General features: G+C 36.4%; 1 protein-coding gene and 1 long non-coding RNA gene across 2 annotated transcripts in view; both read right to left on the reverse strand.

Annotated features, from left to right (window-relative positions):
* The window catches only part of LOC311443315, a 217,227-nt gene that overhangs the window by 160,852 nt on the left and 33,837 nt on the right, over positions 1-22,538 (reverse strand). The window lies entirely within an intron of this gene.
* LOC311443314 (uncharacterized protein) overlaps positions 19,631-22,538 on the reverse strand; it is a 36,011-nt gene continuing 33,103 nt past the window's right edge. Inside the window, exons 3-5 of the mRNA XM_084533391.1 lie at positions 21,630-21,717; positions 20,906-21,017; positions 19,631-20,036 (exon numbers count right to left, since the gene is read on the reverse strand). Of these exons, the coding sequence (XP_084389517.1) occupies positions 19,966-20,036; positions 20,906-21,017; positions 21,630-21,717 (271 nt within the window). The 3' untranslated portion in view covers positions 19,631-19,965. The remainder of the gene's footprint in view (positions 20,037-20,905; positions 21,018-21,629; positions 21,718-22,538) is intronic.

Raw genomic sequence — 22,538 nt, forward strand, 5'->3', positions numbered from 1 at the left:
TTCATAATCATTCACAATTCATCTTAACTGAAGGTGCTTGCATATAGATGGAGGAGAAGGTAGAGATATGTGCTTTGAGGGTCTAACTTAAATGACAAAAAGCAGGAATTAGTTTCTTTCTATAATTTTATACTGGTAAAAATTTTATACCAGTAATTTTTTTTTTTTTTTGCCAGTATAACTGCTGGTAAATTGGGTTGCGATGTCTGCTCTCTAAAATCATACTTTTTTTTTTTTTTTTCTCCATTGGTTTACTAAAGATCTCATGGGAGGCTTGACTTTGTCCATTTCTGTTTCTCCTTTAAAAAAATGAGAACTGAAACAGTAAAGCGTAGCTTCAGTGAATTTGTTTCTAATTTTGTTTTGGCATTTAGCCACAGCATTTCTTTCTCTTCTTCGCAGTTGCGAAACAGCTGTATGTTACCCATATACGTCACTAAGTAGACAGAAAACCACAGATAACCAGACCTTTGATCTTCCCTCTGTTCAAAGCACCAGCAACACACCCTTCAGTGCTTAGATCATTATAGAAAGATCACTGGGAAGATGAGAAGATTAAAATAAAGTATTGCAATGTAAACATATTCCTTCCTGTCAGAAACCCAGCTCTGCTAGTAAACTGAGAATGCCCCAGGAGAGCAGCAGCAACTGAGAGAACACTGCCCACTCTCTAGAGAGTAATTCTTTCTGTCAAGTGCTCTCTTGACTAAAGAGCATGGTTGTCATGATAAATCACCTCACAGAAAAAGACAGTTCATAGACTGAGATACTCTGACCTCAGATTGCTCGATCAGGCATAGGCTGCAGGTCCTGTGACACTCGTGCATCGTGGAGGAGAATAAAAGTATTCATTTGGAGAGCATCTGATGGCACACAAGGTGTGTAGTGGACATGGCCCTTTGTCATTCCCATTCTAAGAAATATTACACAGAAATGGGATGTGGGACAGGAGGTCAGGCTGTACATTCTTCTCACATGTGATATATGCATCTACTCACAAGTAGATACAACCTCGTGAATTTTATCTGTTGCTGACAGTGACTTCCAGTTTGCCCATAGGGTAATCTCTAAGGAGACACTCTGATTTTCATCTCCAGAATGCAACACTTAGAGAAGCTGGTATCTGCCTCTGAGTGCATCCCTTGTAAAAACCTATCCTCAAAGTAAAGAACCTAAGCTGTAGGAAGGATTTCTGTATCAACTGTGGATACACAATGAACATCGTTAAGTATAATACAGGACCTTCTGAGGCTGAGTGACCAAGTCGTAACCAATCACTCAGTCTAAAGTGCCAAGAACACTAATGTTTTATACCTGGAAATTTTAGCTCAAACGCAGTTCTTGCAATTCATAAAATCACGGAAGAAGGGAGTTTGGAAGGGACCTCTAGTGCTTGTTTAGTCCACCCACCCCCCCAGAGCAGTGAGAAAGTGTGAACTACAGCAAGTTGTTCAGGACCACGTCCACTTGAGTTTTCAGTATCTCCAAGGACTCAGATTCCACAGCCACTCGCCCTGGGTGACCTGTTCCAGTGTTCGATCACAATTTAATCACGGTCTACACAGTTCAGAGCAACTACCCTCCTTACTTCATTTTCTGTCCCTGCCTTTGTTTTCATGTTCTGCCAGATCAATATAAACCTCATTTGGGCTCTGTGCATTCAGCCTCTGTTCCTAGAAGTCAAGAAACTGTTTTCCTGCGATTTCCTTTTGCTTGTAAGGCTATACACCTTTGGCAAACACTGGATAGGCCTCTACACAGAGGCTATATACTGTATCCTTTAATTTATCCAGACCTTAAAATACAAATATTTGATGAACGTGCTCTGAAGCAAAGCACTGGGAGACCACGCTGAATGTACTTCATTTAAAAATATATGCATACATACACACACAGGAAGAACACAAGAAAAATATGCAGTGCATACATTAATCATACATACATTCAACCTCATTTGCACAAGTAGACCCAATAAGCTCAGAGGATTACCCAGATTTGTAAAGTTATGACACAAAAAAGTATTTGCAAGACTGAAGGATTTGCAAGATTGAAGGCAGAACTTTGTAATTATAATGTTCAGACCATCATTCCAAGCTATTTCATTCTTTATGGTGGGGGGGGGGTTCTTCTTTTCTTGTTACTCACAACAGCCAAAAGTTTAGAGTTGCTAGCGATAATTTCTTTATTATCCAGTTTATTCTGCCCATTTAAGTCAGGCTTCATTCTCACCTAACTTTTATCGTCCCGAGTTAGCTTAACTGTTTAATATCTTCAGAGAAATGCATACAAAATCACTACAGAAAATTACATCTGACAAATCAGCAAAATATTTTTGCATCTTCAGGCTTCTGAATAGCTTCACTGTATCATTCCATGATTATCTGTCCAAATTCTATTAGTGAGTTTTTAGGGCAGTGGGAATTCTAGGACCAGCAATTCATTTCACATGGCTTCAATAGCCATCAGATGGTTGGGATTATCCTCTGTTCTGTGCTGAACTTGGTTAAAATTTGAAATGATGAATAAGAGCTATAAATCCTTGCACTTTCCTTGACCATTCCATTCATTTAAAAAAGAAAAAAAAATCAGTTGAGCAACGATGTATGTTGCCACAGTACTCTATCTATCAGACATTTGACTCTGCTCTCAACTGTAAAGATAGTCTAATATCAATCTTCTTCCTGTCAGCAGCTCAAGCAGATGATTCTCATGCATCCACTTTCATTCACAGAAGTCAGCACTACATTTGTTAATTCTCATAAATATGCTTTCATTTTCTGAATTCTGATATGCTTATTCTACGTGAAATATCCCTGAAGGACTTCAGAGAATCAAAATTTGACTAAGATCAAAGGTCTGGCAGACATTCAAGTTAAGTCTGATTTAAAATGACAAACTGTAGACCATCAGCCTTGACTGTGATTACAGCCCTTTAGGACATTGAAGGGGCTTCAGACAAATCCCACTCATGCTTTGATCATTTAGTAAACTTCTGTATACAAGTAAATAAACTGTATCACAGAAGAATCATATAAATATTTAATTTTACATAGTAATAGACAATAGGACTTCTATGCCAGACACTATCACAGGAAGTAACCTTCTAATATCAGTCTTGTAAGCACTGGTCTTGGACATGAATATCCCTTGTGGATTGTACTTTAGACTTCTGCCTAAAGCACACAAGCACTACAAAATAAAGCAGCAAGATAAACCATATGCAACAGATATGTTTGGTTTCTCCTGAAGATTACTAGATGCTGAGCTACTGGAACTGTAACAAGTGTCTCAAATGTAACTGAACAACATTACTTTACACCTGCTAAGGATCTGACTTTACATGAACTGTTACAATGCACAACTAAAATCCCCCAAAACGCACAAATACACTTTTCTAGTTAATCCAGATCATTTTAGGCTGAACAATTAAATAAGTCAATGTCAGCAGTTTGATAAAAAAAACTTCAAAAACATGGTGTCATTATGGCTTTGATATTGTTAAACTGCATTTGTAAGTGAATGCTCTGGTGGTACTAGCTGAAGCAGAGTGCCTACAATAGTAAGTGGGAAAAACAGTAAGAGAGTCCATAATAACAACCCCTCACCTTCAAATGAAAATGCTTTCTCATTTAGGTAGGAAATTGGACTCAGAAACCTTAGCTTAGTATGACCTTATTCTTCTGAGTGTTTATCATTATGGATAACTATTGTATAGAAAATAATTTTAGATCTGCAGCTCTTTGTAATAAGAACTGTCTCTTCTTGTATCCATTGCTCATAAAATACTGTATAGATTTTGTGCTGTTATATATAGCAGTACAAAATCAGTGCTCTTTCAGGGAAAAAATCTATATTAAAATAAGTTTTTAGATACTGATGTCTAATGTAATAATTCTGTGACAATTAGCCAAAACTTACAGACCAGTCATGGAACTAATTTAAGTTAGTCCCTGTTTCCTAACAGAGAATATTCAAATATTTCTGTAAGGGGTCCTTGGCTCCTGCAGTTTACCATTTCAGCAGACTGTGCAAATAATTTACTGTCTCTCATTTCACAACTGATTGGCAATTACAGTTATATAGCACATTTTCACTAAGAAAATTATGTTATGGGAAGACGTATTACTCATACAGTCATAAGCAGTCACAAATTAGCCTTTGGTATTCCCTTTGTAAGTTAAAAAGAAAATCACCAATCATCTTCCTCTTTCTGAAAGTACATTTTAGGCTTGATTTTTAGCTTTAAAATGAGACTGAAACAGACAAGATACACTCTTTTAGCCAATGCTCACAAAATCTTTGCAGCCCAGCAGCATGCACTGCATTCCAGAGCAAGGGTACAGCATTAAAACGGTGGGACACGGTTTGGAGCTAGCTATTATCTCTCTTCCCCACTCCAGCTTGTATCAGATTTTCTTATCTGCATGCAGGGGCAAAGGTCTTATCTTTAATTTAGTGAGCTTAACAAAAGCAGATATGAGGGCTTGGAACAATCATTGGAAATGTTAAGACTTACACTCTCTTTTTTGTCTGTCTTTCTTGCACAGGTGAAATGTTGCTTGCACCTGACTGGAAATACTTTTGCTCTTTCATACTTGCACATTAGGTTCAATGACTAAGAGGTTCAGACTAGCAAATCATCATGAATCCTTTCATTTGTGAGTACTTCCTTCCCTGGAATTCAGCTCATCACACAGTTAAAAACAAAACAAAAACAACATCAACAAAAAACACGCGCGCACACACACAAAAAAAAACAAAAACACCACACATACACAAAAAAAAAAAAAAACCAAACAACAGCTTTTGCGCTTACCATAAAACCAGATTCCAATTGTCCAATGCCATGTGCCCCATAGGGATGTTTCTACCCATAGCAATATGAGCAACTGCAGAATTATAAATTAGAAATTATTATCAACTAGGAAAGATTTCAAATCACGCTCCAGTGACACAAGCTTCCTTTGTAAGACTCACATGCTTGTTTATATAATTATAAATAATGCCTTCTAGTAGGAGAAGGCATTGTTCAATACAAGTATATTTCTTCTGTGATTTTGTGATATATTATGTACATACTACTCCTAAACTGCTGTTCCATTATTATTAGCAATTTGTAAAATATAAAGCAAAACAACTGAAAATTGAGTTTTCAGCCTGTACATAATTCACAAAGAAATTTGGATCAATAGGGAAATACTTAGAGCACTTGAATATTCAGATTATGAACTGCATGTATTGGAAATGTGGTTAGCCAACTGCAAGCCTCCAGAGTTATCAATTTCAGTATGAAACATTTTATGCCCTTTTCCAAGCAATTTTAGATGAATAATAACACTGGTGGTAATCAGTCTTAAGTAGCATAAAGCTTATTTTAAAGGCAATTACACCCATCAGCATGATGTCTCCAAATATGATTCTATGATTCTATGAAATATCATCCATGATAACCCTGAAACTTTGCTGTGGTTATAATGATTCTTATCAGAGCACATTAATACACTGATTTTTCTCTGCCATTTTTGTCTTGTTTAGATCAGGAATATTTGCTAAGTTTGTAATGGTGCTGACTTACTCCAACTATATTGATGACATCAATTTTTGCAAAATCAATAGCAAGTTATTTAAAATCAGCAGTTCTCATCCACTACTAGCCAGTTCTTCACATTATTTTAATGGTCAGTTAGAACTTCCTTAATTGAAAGCTTTATCTTCTAGCCCAACAGATAGCCATAAATCACAGGAATCATATAGCAGACTAGTTCAGCATCACTTATAACAGGCTATGGGTAGCTGCCACATATTCCACCACTGCTCAACTTCCAGACGACTGACCCTTCACAGAACCCATCACTCTCCTGAGTGCCTGTGTTCTGCTGATGAGTTTAGACATGGATGTGCTTCAACTCCCAACTTAACAGACTTGTGCTTCACTGTACTCCAGTGTGGTAGCATGCAGTGACAAAAAATGGAACAGATTTGTACTGTGAAAAGTATCAGATACAGCCACATCTATGTGATGCTAAACGGTCAGAATTTCAATAAAAATTCTCTTATAAAACAAATAAGCATTCTAGAAATATATATATATATATATATATATATGAAATGTATACATATTTCTCAAAATGGCTCAAACTTGGAGGAAGATCTGCCTAGGACTTCTGTACTGAACTTCCCAAGGAAAGTAAGACAGCTTTTACACTCAAAAAAAGGCCGATTTTATTGGAATATAAGCTAGGAGAGCAGAAATTAAAGGGTTTATAAGTATCTCTTCCACAGTTAACTCTGTCTCTACAGATGCATCCTTGCCTCCTGTCTTTTAGCTTTGTGAATAACTTTGTGAATTGTGGGAACTCCAGCCCCATCCCATTAGCTCCCTTTTAGTTTGTCTTTGTCTTTTCTGTGACCTGGTTGCCTGTTGTCTGCTCCTCTCCTTCTCTCTGCCTGACCCACAAGCTGACAAATCCTTGTTGTGACCCCTGTGGTAGGTTCTCCTAACTGCCTCTCATTGGAATCTTTGGAATCCTCTCAGCCTTGAATTTGCTCAGTTGTCATTAGCATACAAAACCTCTCCTTGTCCTTCCAGCAGGCTCACTTGACCTAGCCACTGTCACTGAGGAACAAAACACAAATGAGGAAAAAATGAATAAAACAGATTATCTCTAGCATTTCTACTATATATATAATCAGGTCAAGTATGAGAACTTGCAACACACCAAGTCCTCCTTTATATAGAAGTGAAGGTGAAATTGCTGCAGTAATGCCTCCTATAAAGCCTTTTCCTCTGTAGATCTCAAAACACTCCACAGTGGAAGAGAATTATCATCTCCATTTTATTTACATGTAGTCTAACAATTAAGGTTTACTAAGATACTGGCAAAGTAAGAAAACCTTCCTTCACAGGTTTCTTTTAATCCAGTGAGATCAGACAATTTTATGAAGGTGGTCAGTATCATTACTTTAAAGCTGGGGAAGCCAGCTTAGGGGTGACATGATGTGCTCAGGTCTCCTTTGACACTCAGCATCATACTACAGACTAAGATAGCATCCAATGCTCAGAAGAGAAAGTAGAAGGGATCTTCACAGTAGAGAGAGCATCTCTCAAGAGCAGAATCCTTAAATTAATGTGGAGCAAACATCAAGATATATCAGACAATTTCAACGCACGTGACTGTGGAAGCCCATACATTAAATATTTCAGCACAAACAATGATACGTTCAATCTTCATTACTACATCAGAGTTTCTGATTTTCAAAGCTCAGGATGAATTTAGCTAATTATCTGTTACAAAAACACACTGAAGTATTCACAACATTATGTAAAAAATACAGTAATTTGGGATTTCAGCCATTAAGGAATCTCTACCCTTAGCGACTGCTGTCATTGCGGATAGTGTGGCAGACATTTGAGCTCTATATTTGCTGAGGATAACCATAATTCCTCAGGGAAAATTTATACACTATTTAGCAACTCTAGATTTTCTGACTATGCCCAGAGGCAATTAGGCTCTTTATAATGGCATCAGGAGAATCCCAGTGAGGTTTTTTCTCCATGCTTCTCTCTTCTGTCTCTCCCTGAATCTCCTTTATCTCTCCAGTGTAGGCTAAAGAGGGAAGGTATAATCACATTATGTCTGTGAAAATACAAATGAAACAGTGTCCTACATGGCAGACCACCCACCTTCTTCCAGTAACGTTTGGCAGGATGTGATAGGAGAAGAGGGGCAAAGAGTATATCCTGTGGTTAACCTGGAAACCAGTATTAGGTTTCACTTGTTCTTCAGATAGATACACGCCATACAACCCCTCAGTATTCTGATGACATAGGAGTGTCTGAACGCATGTACACACTGAGTACAGGACAAATGCATTTGCTTCCCTTTCTTAATACTACCTCATTATTATTGAAAACTCCCACATATTTTATATGAAATCATAAACATGATTACCTTATGTATCCAATCCTTTTGAAGGCAATCAAGAAGCTTTCAACCTTACTAGCAGCCTCACATAAAAAGATCACCAAGGTGAATAAGATTTCCACAGAGGCACTAGAAGTAGATAGAGATCTTTTGCTACTTTGTGATTACATCTGCCTCAAAATCAAGGGCCTGGTCAACTCAGGATGATATCCTACTGGAGTTCAAAGACATTTTGCTGGTGCACAGACTGCAAGACTGTCGGTCACCATAACTAAATATACAATGACATGTTAAATGGAAGACTTCTGAAACTGTTACAAATGGATTTTCCCAAGAGGGCAAGAAGGAAAAGTCAGCAGCATTTTATTAGATACTGTACAGTTATGAAATATGGTTTTGGTTTTCATATTCTCTATATTTACTGCATTTGGGTGTGCAATAAGGTTTCCCTGGAATGCTTTACACTGTCACTGGTTCCCTCTCATTTCTGCTGTAATTTGTTCTCTCAAAGGCACAGGTGAGTTAAATACTTTTTGTAACGATATAATTTTCTAAAGTCTCATGATTCTTATTACAGAACAAGACAAGCTGAAGCTGTGGAGGTATTCTAACAGTGTAACAACACTTATTTAACTGAAACATCTGTGTTTTATAATACATACATATTTAAAGGGAGTTGATTTTTAATAGTTTAACAATCATTTACTTTGTTGTTCAAACAGTCATTTTTAAATTTCAAACAACTTTTCAAACATTACATCATGTCTTCTTGAAATTAATGATATTTAAAATACAAAAGAATACTAACAATAATGAAATAGCATTATTTTTAAAGCAATGTTGAAAAACAGCATCAAGGAGTTTTAAAGATAGACTGAATGTTCTGACCGGCAGGGCACTGAGCAAGGAAAATTAGAAGCATGTTAAAAGATCCAGGGAGAGTGCTTTTTTTTTTTTTTTTTTTTTTTTTTAAGCATGCACTGGAATATACTGATTAGTGCTAGATTAGTGTTGCACAGCAGCTTTCCTAAATCTGAAAGGAGACACAGTAACAGACAGAAAAATCTGTGGAAATAGAGTACAAAATAGGCCAGGTAAAAACAAAAAACAACAGACATTTTTATCAAAGCCATGCAGAATTCCCATGACACACTGGACAACGATACAGCAATCACTTTGATCATTGAATCACTCTCACACCTCGCTTATACCATGGCTTCAGACTTCATATGGGACAAAAACAGGAGTTTCAAGGCTCTGAAGAATGGGATGTTTTCAATATTATGCACTCCTGGAAAGAGCAGCATGTTTGGGATAGATATAGATGTAATGCGTTCTTGTCAGGAGGACTTCTAAATTTTCTGGAAGCTTTCAAAGGTACTTTGCAGTATGTATATATATATATATACACACACACACATGAAAGTTAAAAATAAATAAAATAAAATCTGGTAGTCTCCATTGGCTAACAACATAGATATATTCTTGCTAAGCCACAAAATGCATTTCTGTTAAAAAAAAAAAAAAATCTAATAATGATTTTTTCTACATATTGCATAATACCTTTTATGGTTATTTACTGATATTTCTAACATGCTGTACTCCTTATCAGAAAGAACACTACCTTGAGTATTCAGTCCAATCAAAACCTTTGAGACTGTATTGGAGTAAGTTAGACTGTCATGTTTCCTACTTACTGCTTTTCTCTTTGAAGGCAAAATGAAAGTTCAGATTAAAAATAATGAACAAAATATTCTCAGGAAACCTGAGTTCCATTCTTCAGATAAGGAGTGAGGGCAAAATTGTTGATGCAAAAAAAAAAAAAAAAAAAAAAAAAAAAAAAAAAAAAAAAGAAATCATTTCCAGTCCCACGTGGAAACATTTAGAAACTGATAATGAATATGGGAAATTAAATAATATTGGCTAAATTTCTGCTGTTTTTTTTGTCTCATTAGGTTGACTCAAAATTATGAATGAAGTTCTTGCCACACTGAAATTAGCATTAGAACTCACCAGGACAAATTGTTTACCTGAGATGTTGCTTAGTTAAGCAATATTTACAGTTAGCAGAATGAACCAGTTATGTAGCTGATGCAAGTCTACTGTCTTACTCTGTCACAAAAGCTTAAAATATGAACATTTGGTCTATTAAACTTAAGCATTTCTTCTATTGTTTTGTTAAACATATATATACATGTATTTCTAACCACAGTTTGACCTACAGACACAATTTATTTTGTCCTGAGAGCTATGTAGAGAGGTGTCTTTATTCTTTTTAAGGTGAACCGTGTTTAGTGTGATGAAATTACAAGGGTATCTAAATATAAAGTCCTTTTGGTGGCTTTTCAATGACTTCAGTGAAACTCTTCTGATAAAGCATGCTAGAAGTGACAAGTACGTGAGAAGGACTTTTGGTTTACCTCCAAGACAGCACGGTCATTCGTAGCCTGAAGAAGCTCCTCTGATGATAATGCTCTAACTTTGTGTCATATTTAATCCACGCATCAAAAAGGCTCTTCATAGAATACTGAACAAAGACCTTCTTGGGGAACACAACAAATAATGTATCATTCAAAGGGTAGACAAGAAGGAATGCAAGCAGTGATGGTGAAGGGACAGTAATTGGTTTCCTGTTATCTGTCAGAACGCTGTTCATTTGCTATATATTTAAAATCCTGATCAAGTATAAACTAGATCACAGGGGACATCTATACCTGGATGTTATCAACACCTCTGCAGAGAACTCAGAATACAGGTATTAACTTTTTATCAGAGCTAGCAAAGAATGCAATTAGCTGGGAAGCCCTACCCAATCAAGGCTATTAAATCAGCATATACAGAAAATTCAGGAAGGAAAAATGCATAAAGTGATAGAATGGCTGAAGAGTTGATTCCCCGTCCTTACCTCTCTCTCTCAACTCCCATTGCAAAAGAGAATTTTTATTGTGCTTTGAATGTTTACTGATTTAGGCAGGATTGCAGGATTATTGCAACACAGTGACATTGCTGCACTACTGAAAACCTACTTTGCAAATAAGTGAGTTCTTACAGGCACCAGCATCTCATCTACACATGCAGAAGTTCCAAAATTTACCTTTCTTTGAGCTGAGGCAAACTGGCCCAAAAACTGTAATGTGTTCCTGAATTTCTCTTTCAACAACAAACTGATAGAAAACAAAAGTATTTGTGAAGCCCAAGGAATTATATTTCCTGTACTGTTTGTTTTTTGGCATAATAATTTTACTTATCTTTTCCTCTGGAACCCTGCGGAAATTAAATTAACATTTTTAACTGTCTGTTTTAACTTTGCCGTAATAAAAGAGAAGAGTTATGGCTAAGCTTTGGAGCATCAAATTCAAATGTAATATCGGTAAAGCAATTTCTCTGAAATTTGTAAACAATATATTGCCTGGGAGAGCCTGCTGTTGTTAGTAATTTTGGACTGAGTTCTTTATAGCTGCTTATTCTAACATGGCGTTTCCATCCTGTTAAAATGTCATATGGATAAAGGAGTAAATTTTGACAGCTGTGACAGGATTATCATTGCCAAGGAAATCACATCCCTGGTACTCATATGTTTCAGTACATCTATTTTGCTTTGTCTTTGGCCTTGAGTGAACTAAAAATTACCTTCTGAGACAAGAGGAGAAACATAACAAAAGAGAGAAAGAAAATACTGTTATTCTCTTAAATAACTTGATGTTTGAAATTACAGCAATAAGCAGCAATCTTTCAGGGTTGTTTTTAATTGCATCGTTCAGATTTTGAGGGAACATGAGGTTTTTCTCTTCAAGGACACAGCCAATATGCATTTTATCTGGCAACATTTAGTAATAGGAGGGTTTTGCTTGTATGTATGTGAGATGAGAAACACTGGAAGATTCCACTAGCATTAGCCACTCAATCTGTTCAGCTATGTGCAAAATGGGTATGAAAAAAAACAAATGATATTTGCAGTTTCCTGAACTTTTGGACCAACGGAATTACCATGCTGGCTCCATTCAATTTCAGAATCCTCTCTCTGAAAAATGACAGTATCCAAAACCACAGGAACTGCAAAAACACTGCAGTGGACAAGTGTAGATTCATGGAGTGCTTCTCCTTCTCTTTGAACAATACAAAACAAATAGCAGAGCCAAAGTGTGGCTATAACCGCTGTTAGTGTTGGCATTCACGTACTGCCTCCCAGGTTTCACTCCTGAAGATTGTTTGATATTAAGGCCATGTAAGTTCCACTGATTGAAATGCTGATCTATGGGTGTTGAAATACTATCCCCAGAAATACAATCTCCCAGTAAACATCAGTTGCAGCAGCAGCGGTAGTACTGACAGGATTCCTCTGAGCAACTGGGAAAGGTTAGGTCCTGGTTAGGGAAATGTCCTGGTATAGGAGGAGTAAAATGGTGCCAAATACTTACTCAAAGCTACCAAATGCTCTGCATTTGTCTTCTTTTAAGATAAGGCTGCATTTAGAATTATGCAACATCTTAGCAATATTATTTTATATTCAGGTATTTCATTAAATGTGGCAACTTGTTTTTGGAAATTGCAGGATGAGTACAGAATTTGCCACGACAAATTTCTGTGATGTATCAATACTGAACTGACTAAATGGACATTTCTTTTGACTCTCTGGCTTTCATGGCTGCCACAGACATGCATCTGAAAATCTTTGTTAGTTCCCTCAGATTTTGTTTTCACATAAAACTGTACAGTAATTTAAGAACAGGGGAAGTAGTAATCTGTACGGTAACAGTACTGAGCACAGCTCAGAACCCAGCGTCAGATCTCACCTATTTCTCTTTATACACACAAGGGAGATTAGTGAATGGTGTAAACACCTTCCTTCCCAATACCAATCCACACATTGGCTGTATCCATTTACAGTGGCAAAAAGTTAGTCACATCACTAACAATTCTGCACAAGTATAATACCAGTGACCACCGCGTTCTCTTTAGCCACTAACAGACAGCACTGAAGTGTTCATACTGTGGGGATGTTCTGCTGCCTTATTGCTCTTTCACAGTCTTTTACTTACGAGCCCTATGTTTTAAGGTTACTATTTCAATTACTGTAAATGATGCATTAACATCATTTTTTATACTCATTACACATTTCTTGCAGGGCTGCACATTCCCTTGAGAACTTAGAGATGGTGTTCCTGTTGGTTTACTGAGGCACTCAATAGCCTTTTCTCACCTTCCCCCTTTACTGCTCCCACCAGAAGATCAAAATAAGCACGAGGGTAACACTCCACCTTTTCCAAAGCATGCCCTAGAGGATGATCATCAGCAACAAAAAGGCCACAAGCACCTAGCCACTTGTGAAGTACATGTTCTTCTCAAGTGAAGGCAACGTTTGACCATGCTTTTGTTATGAGAACAGCCCCTTGGTCAACTAGCTAATGAAAATGTTATATTTGGCAGGCAGAACTCGCAAGAAAAATGACAAAGGCCTTAAGGTACAGTTAGCTACAGAAGTTCCTCAGTATATGAACTGACCACGGGTCAAAGCTGCCAAGGTGTTTAGGTACCTAAAGCCATATGGTGTGTTAGACATTTAAACTACCTAAGCACTTCTGTAAAATCCACGAGGCATTCCTATTGTGTTAAATTTCTAAATACATGAAAAATCCTGTCCCTCAGAGCCAAAATGCATCATGAATGAACCTGATCGCCCAGTACATATAACAAATATTGCTGTGTTATGCCTTACATTATTAGCCTCCTTTTAACTGCACACATGAAGCCCAGCAACCGCTTGCAGCATCTTTCCCACTTGCAAACTTCACTTTGCACTTCTGCTGCTCGTGCGAATGTCATGCTCAGTGAATCTGCATTTGTGAATTGTAGGATTTTGCATGGGCAAAAACAGGTGCACTCAACACCAATTATCTTCCATGAGGCTGATGCCAAATGATAAAATTCTTAGATTTCAAAAAAAAATAATCATACACTTCTTTCCTCTTTACACTGTTCTATATAGAAGATGAGGCAAACATTATGCTATGAAATGTCTTAAAAGACTTTTGAAAAATGAAACAACTCCCACAAATATCAGTGGACTTGCACCAAGCCCAGAGGATGGCAGGCTGTATTCAAGACTGTTGATGCTCTCTTCAATATGTGTTCCCTTTGATTTCTGACATTGTTTGCATCATGTAAAAATGATATTCGCTGCATAGTGAATGTAGTATGTACTACACAAAAAGCCTCAGGCTGTTGTTGTTTGAAAGATTTTTATAGCTTTAAACATTGACAATATCCTGCCAACAGTGCTTTAGTTGCTTAAGTGAAATATAAACAAGAAATATGCAGAGTTTAAAATCCTACAGAAAGACATAATTATACATTCATGGACAATTTGTTTCTTTGGAGATTTTATTATCCACACACGTCTACTTAATCCTGAGGTTTTCACAACAGCAAAGTTCACAACACTGCAGCTAAGGTCTTGTCAGCACTTTCATTATTAACTTATTTTTACCATGGCTACAAAGCATTTTGCTTTTCTGAAACTAGACACAGAGGCCTCACTCTCTTTTAATAGCTCCTCAGTTAAAACCTAAGTCTACATGTTGAGAAATCCCAGCTCTGCAAGAGCAGCCTCCAGACCTTAGGACCATTTTGAAACACTCCAACATGTTTCCCAGACTGAAATAAACATATGCATACAATCATATACATATAATATAAAAAAATACAAATATACATATGCATACAAGTGCACAGGTAGTGCACTTTCAAGGCGCACAGAAAGCCTCCCGTCTGCAAACAATACAAACTAGACAGTATTGTTCTGCAAACCTTCAGTGCCTGACTCACAGCATATTTATTCTAGAGCTCATCTCTGCAGGCAAAAGGGCTGTTACTTTCAGATGTTTTGCAACCTACTCAGATTCAGTGAGGTTTCTAGACCTCCTGGGCAGATGTACAAATATCCTCAAATCTCTAAGACAGAGTTTCCAGATGGGGAGAAAGGGGACATATTTAATGAAATTGCAGTACAACAAATAGTTAGTATAATACAGACAGCCCAAATGCAACACTTAATGTAAGGTAACTCCTTCAGCTGTACTTAAGACCAGACCACTGTACAAAAGTTAGCATCCCCACAGGGCTTCTTCTATCAGTCTAGCACATCTTTATCCTGGGTAATCAAAAACACATTTCACAATTCATATTCTGTGCTACCCTAACCTATCCCCTTTAGTTGAATCTGGCTTATCTGAGATCTCTGTTAACTTTCTTCTCCTACATCCTACCTAAATGAACAAAGAAAGGAAGAATCTCACCATACTATGAGACACTGACCTTGGAAAGAAGAACATGGTATATGCAGTTGGGAATCCAGTTTTAACCTGAAGTTTCAGACAATGAAAGCATCCTTTTTAACCTGTCAAGAATCAATAGTAATCCAAAATCTTTCAGAATGTTCATTACAAACAAAACAAATATAGACTGCCTTTGATCTAATTGCTGTAGACAGTGAAAAAAATAAAAAATATCTGTGCTGTGGTACATGACATAAAATTTTCATTGTTAATACCTGAACATATTTTGCCCATTTAGACCACTTTTAATTATACTGTTCTGTTATGTGTTTATAAAATATGATTTTAAGAACATATTAATTCTTCCAGTCTTTCTGGTAATAAGTTTTCCTGGTTAATCAGATTAGTAACTGTGCAGTTTCAAGTCAAATGTAATTAACTAGTAAACTACCGATAAAATTTTAAAAGGGCCAAGCTGCTTCCACAGTAAGTGAAAATGCCTCTTACACTGTAGAATCAATAGATTTCCAAGTCTCAGCAAGGATCTTCAATATCTTCCACTAGCAGCAGTAATGCAGCAATTCAGATGCTCTGAAGAATAAGGAGAAAGTAGGGGAAGAAAGAACTCCTCCAGACTCCTCCATGAAGTGACACTGCTGGGGTCTACTAGAGTCAAGTTGATATAGGTTTGCAGGACCTCAGAAAATTAAAAAAAGCTATTCAAACTCTTTCTATTTGCCTCAAACTTCCTAAACTAAAGGGAACTAATTCCAACTGAAATCTTTCTAATTGTTTCTGCTAAAAATATGTCATCCTTATGATGAGAAAATTAATTTTACATCACCTGGATTTTTGTGTTGGTGTCTCTTGCAGTGCGACAAATGTTTTACATTGTTAGTAGAATAGCTAACTGGGGGGTCAGATTTACAAATGCATATCAGCCCCTAAAGATGGAGAAAATAATCTCAGAATTCACAAGTGTCTGAGCCTGATGCTCTTCAGATGGGTGATGAAATTCAGGAACTCTTCTGTTTGTACCTTAGTACTTCATTATGCTAAAACACTTGGCACGTCAGTATCATATAGCCCTCCTTTCCATGTGATAATAGTTTTGCCAGAAATAAAAGGGGATAATGTACTGCTGTGGCATTTTAACTTCTTTTTCTTTTCTTCTCATGTTGGCTAATTATTTCTTTGTGGTTAAATGAGCTAATTATGCCTGTATCATAGCTCTTTCTGAGGCAGGAATCTCTTTCTGTCATTGCTGATAATTAAACGGATTGAGCTTGATTTTTGGTCCGGGATACAGTTCTAAAGCATTTTTCTTCATTGTACATGGTATGAAGTGGTAAAAATAATTAAAAGTGATGTTTTGTTGATCACAGAATGGAGGCAGCTTTTCAGCTCTGGTGCAAAAGGTTTTGTAAATTGATTTAAGTTACTAAGGGTGAAAGGAAGGGAAAAGGAATTGTAACCCTTCTACTTGTCCCTAAATGATCTTACAGGAGTTAGAGAACCCATCAAAATTCACATGACAATAAGGAGGAGAATGATATGTGAATGCCCTTCTCAATTATCCCATGTCTAAAACACATATTTTTTTCTTTAACTTCGCTCATCAAGTCCTGGACATATTTTTCTTCGTGAAGCTTGACAGCGGAACTACAAGAAGCTGAAACTTTTATACAAAGGTCAGATATACTGTAGACAGCACTTCTTCTCCTTGCTCTAGAAATGATGCCCTCCTTGATCTGAGAGAGATATTGTCTGTTACAATAAAACAGTGCTTTAGTCTTCATGCTATTTCTGTTCCAAGTGTCTCCTAAGCAGAGAATATCACCTGTACCCAGTTGCACAAATTGCATACAGTACAGAAGGGTAGAGGGCTCTGTATCAGGAATTAAGCTATAACCTCTAAAACATGTGACCTTCACAGAGCACTACTCCCTGACTCTGACCTGGAACTCAACAGCAAAATGCTAAACATTTAATTAAATGTATGTGTAAATGTATACACACACACACACACACATATATATACATGTATATATTATATATGTATCATGCATTCTCTTTTAGGACACTAAACAAAACATTTTTTTTTTTTTTTTTTTTTTTTTTTACTTCAATCACCCTTGTTGGCATTACTAATGTTGTGGACAGAGGGAGATTAATTTTAATGTTGACACCTCACTGTGTACTAATCACAGCATCTGTGTAATTTCTTGTCTGTCTATAAGGCTAGAATCAAAGCTTCTTGATAGTGATGGGAAAATACATACTGATATCAATGGGATGTAGAGCAAACTAGGTATAAATTGCCAGAGAAATTTCTGATCATAGGCAGAACTTGCTCATGACAGCCTACACTATGGCACAAAGACAAATTCTGGGTATAAAAGAAAAAAGAGCCTTCACTGAACGAAAAGAGGTTTGGGGAAAGAAGAGCCCTGGAAGGAAAAGATGAACTACAGGATAACTCTTTTGGCTAGAGAGTGAATAAAGAGTAAATAGGCACTGAGATTCAAGGCTCTAGACTGCCTGTGGGTTACCCATCCACTGCATTGCTTACTGTTAGTTTGCTACATTTGAACACTTCCAAGTCTGGTAAACCAATGCAGAGACCTTGATACGTTTTATTTCTCTTTAAGTATTTATGTCCTTTTGCAAGGGGTAATTTAACTGTTTTCCAGCCTATTTTAAATTATTAAATCTTTTATTTCCTTTTTTTAAAACCAAATCTGAATGGAGAAACAATGAACGTATAAATAAAATCACATAACTGGCACATGATGAATATTATCTGGCTAGAAGAGCATATGCTGCCTCAGTATGTGAGGATCAGAAGTGGAAGAATCAAGCAATTAATATCCGGCACTCTGGGAACATAACTTCTGAAAGGAATTGACTTTCTCAAACTATGTAACTTTCATTAAAAATAATATACATGTATATAAATATATATATGTGTATGTATGTATGTGTGTGTGTGTGTATGTATGTGTGCATATATATATATATATACATATAAAAAACAGCAAAATATATATATATGACAGCAAAATAAGTTTCCATTCTTATATTGCCAAGGAATCATTTAATACCCAACATACTTCCAGGTGCTACAGTGACATAACATATCCATGAACTGAAAATGATCATTTATATCCATGACACAGTATTAGTATTTGACTATTTCTAGTTGCTGTACAATTAGTTTCATACTCCATATTTTTAGCGTTTAAGAATATGTTCCATTTTGACTTCTAAAAGCACTAAGATTTCCTTCAACACCTGACTCCAACTTCAAGACAATTAATGCTTAATTTGCAGTTCCTTCTCCACCATTTACATTTATCAAATGTAGAAATACTGCAAATTACTCTAGATTATAGATGTATCAGCTAGGACAGTTTTAAACAACAAAATAGACTACAACTCTTTCACTAGGGTATGCTATCCTATTGCTGTTTACTACTCTTCAGGAAGCAACAGGTGTTGAATATATAAGTGTTCATATATAAACATATAAAGGTTTACAGTGGCAAACAGTTATTAAAATAACTCTAAAAAAAATCGGAACCCATGAAATCACATTTCTTATGGAAGGGTTCTTCATAACCCTAAACATAAAGGCTTATGGAATATAAAAGAAAGTAAACACTTCTTTTCTATGCTAATACCTAAGTTTGCAGATAGTCTCTTTATATATATTGCTACCTTTATTAAAAAAAAAAAAAAAATCAAACTTTTTTTCATGCCTGAAATATATTTTTATCCCACTAAATTATTCTAATGGGACTTGGTAAAGATAAAAGTAAACTGTTAAAATATTCTGCATGGCTAAGTCTGCTATCTGCAGGTATTATTCATTCACTAAGATAACATTTTTAGGGTTTGGTACCTAGCTTTCTGAGAGTAAAAATAAGCCTTTATCTGTCCTTCAGGTTTATTAATAGTAAGTGATTTCCACATTAACATCAATAGCAATAATGAAGATGTCCTTTTCAATTCATCCTGGGGAACTCTGAGTGAGAACTGTTATTTGGTGAAACTTCATTCTTTAATAGAGTCCAAAGATAACTGGGTATTGAAAATTCCATCTAAATCAACCAAATAAATCTTTCAGTTACCAAATTAATAATTTCATTGATGCCATCAGCATTCAATTTTCACTCCATTAAATTCCTAAATTCATGTGAGAATGGCACAGCAAACAAATTAAAATGAGTTTCTTATAAAAATGAGAATGATAAGATTATGCCTTCTAAAAAAGCAATTTAACTCAAATAAATTATTTTTAAATTATTAAATGAGGCATTGCATTAACTATAAAAGAGGAGCATAAAAGGGCATTGGCCTATGGAAAATAAGACATCTATAGACCTCTATAACCTTTGACAATTATATCTGTAATAATTGGCTCATAAAACTTATGGAAACTTGTACAATATTCCTCTTTCTTAAAATAGCATTCTGATCAGCAGAAAGATTAGACAGGGAGGAACAGAGGCATTTTTTTTTTCCTCAGGAGCACATGGCTAAATGTTTTCCCATAGCCTTTTGTTGCTTTGCTCAATGCAGAGCATTAGAGCAAAGTGTTACCTGCTCTGTGAGGAATATTAAATCACTTTTGAACTACATCATGTTACAGTAAGGCAGCTTAGTGTCAAGGAGTTCTGCAGGAGAATTCAGGATACAAGACAAGAAAATTCCATAATTGTTTTCTTTAGACTATGTGCTCAGTACATTGAAGGTTTGAACCTTTAAATGTCAGGTTTGATATGTTCTCTCCTTTTCAGTTCTTGTTCAGTCAACTTCATAGAAGGCCAGAATTCTGAAGAATGAACAAAAAAAAAATAGAAAGAGACTGCAGTAACATCTTGATAGCTAAGCTGTGTGAATAACAGAGATTTTCATATACTTCCTATAAATGGAATAAATGCTACCTCCTACTTGTGGTGGAATCCTATCAATAACATACACAAAGCAATAAATGGAGCTGAAGAAATACTTCACTAACGTACCAGACTCAGAAGTCTGTGCAGGTAAAATGGAGGTTTGTTAAATGAAAACAAATTTAACTTTTCTACTCAGTGGCTGTCTTTGCAGATAACTCCTCCTCCTCAATCACACACACATACATCACTACACCAGTGCCTTGTTTTCCCTATCTTCTGTTCACTTGCTGAAAAAATACAAATAGAAATACTATGTGCTGGAGTCAGATAAACATTTTATATTCTATTTGAAAACCTGATGCACTAAAGTGTATGCACGTTGCTTCACTGACTTTTGTGAGTTTTTTTGCCTTAGATGAGAGAATTGCAGTGAAGTCAGGTCTGCTCCTTGTTTTTAGGGGATACTAGACATTTACAGCCAGTACTATACCACAGCTTCCTAACAGAAGTCTTGTGGGCACTAGTTAAATCCTTCTCAAAGATTCTCTACTTGCCTCCTCCTGATAAAATGAGCCAGACTGCTCTGAATCCAGAAGCCAGAATGCCTGCTGATTCTAGTAATTCTTGCTCCTATAAACTAAATCCTCTTGTGGTTTCCCTTAACTCTCCATTTTAACTAATTTTAAAGTGAAAAAGGTACCAAACCAGGCAACATTAAAGAACCAGAGATATGAACTCTATCCAACAATGTGAGTGCTGTTTGAATTAATGCACTACAGGGTTTAGATAGACCTGATTTCCTCACCTTTGATTTCCCAGTGATGACCAGAATAAATAATTGCCTTATTAAAGGACTTCTGAAGCCAATAGAGCAAGGTAGAAAACACTGAAGTCACCAATTCAGCCTTTGATTCTATCTGACAGAAAATTAAAAATGAATGAGAAGAAAATTAATAATAAATGTATTCATGGCCTTATTGGGATTCATGACTCTCTTGCCAACATTAAACAAGTTCCGCCAATTGTTCCTCTTAAAGTGAAATAGCATCAGAGCTGCAAGCTGTTCAAGCAGTGTCAGTGTATTTTTACTTAGGTATACAAAAACATAACAAAACAAAACAAAAAAACAAAACATCATATTACTGCCTCAATTGCAAAATCCTTAAGCTAAGACTTTTAGCAAAGTCTCTGAAGAAAATTATACTTTTACTTCTTAATATGTGTGAAAATAAAACTTAATACTAATGGCCTTTAAGTCAAACAAGAGTTTGAAGACAAGCTCTCACTTTCTTCCTTGCATCAAACTGCAATTGAACATCAGCAGGGTTCTTAAAAGTTAATGCCCCCCATCATCCAAAGGACACAGCGAATTTTAGTGAAAGTACAACAATACATTTGCACCCCGTCTCCATTTCAAGAAAGAGTTAATTCACAGAGGCAACATCATACCTATAATGAAATGAAACCTATCATCAGAATGTCAAAACCTTCCAGCATGTTCAAGAACTAAAAATTAGTGATATAATTACCTTGTGTACCCTCATCCACATATGAAAACTCTGAGCCATGACGGAATTCAGGCAGCACAAGGCAGCCCATCCAGTCTGTGTTGGAAACCTGGGGAATGATGTGAAGTCAGGAGCCATAACTTAGTATCATAAAAGCAGCCAAGAATCAGAAATTCCCTTGAGCCCAGCATTCTCTCACTAGCTGTGACCATCATCAGACACTTAGATGAGAGTAAGTATAGCTATCTCACATATTCCCGCTGCATAGTCCGACCAGCAACCAGACAACACTGTTGAGTTCTAGCGGCAGGTTTTTTTCACCTCTTCTGGGCTCAGCCTTACCCACAATTATATATACAATCTCCAGTCAACCTCTCTACTATGTCTGAGAATTAAAGAATATAACCTTTAAATTGCCAAAATTTGATAGAAGATTTACCATTTGCAATACATAGTTGGGAAAATGAAACACAATGAGATTGAGAACTTGTCCTGTCAAAGAGAACAGACTGAAAAAATAAATGGCCACAAGAACAGTTGTGAATGATATAAGCATGGTTTTGTTCAAAACTATTTTTTGAAGTCAGGAAAGAATAGATTCCATTTTGCTCAGGGACAAAAGTGAGAGCTTGTCCACTGCTGTCAACCTACAGCGGGTCAGGACGATTTGACAGTGGGCACAAGAGCAGTCCTCATTCTGCATGGATGCACAGACTATTCCCTTAAGAACAGCATCTAGCTTTGTGTCTGCACTATTCATTATGCACCGTTCTGCAGAGAGGCGAAAGGATCCCATGCACCAGCTACCTCTACTGCAACTGAGTATTTCCAGAGGCATTCCAAGCCTTACTCTGTCTTTTTGCACAGTGTTGGGGAACAGAAGCAATTATCCAGCAGTTCTCCCTGCAGTCCCCAAAAGCAAAGCATTTT

This window comes from Aythya ferina (genome assembly GCF_964211825.1).
Source record: "Aythya ferina genome assembly, chromosome: 12".
Lineage (NCBI taxonomy): Eukaryota > Metazoa > Chordata > Aves > Anseriformes > Anatidae > Aythya > Aythya ferina.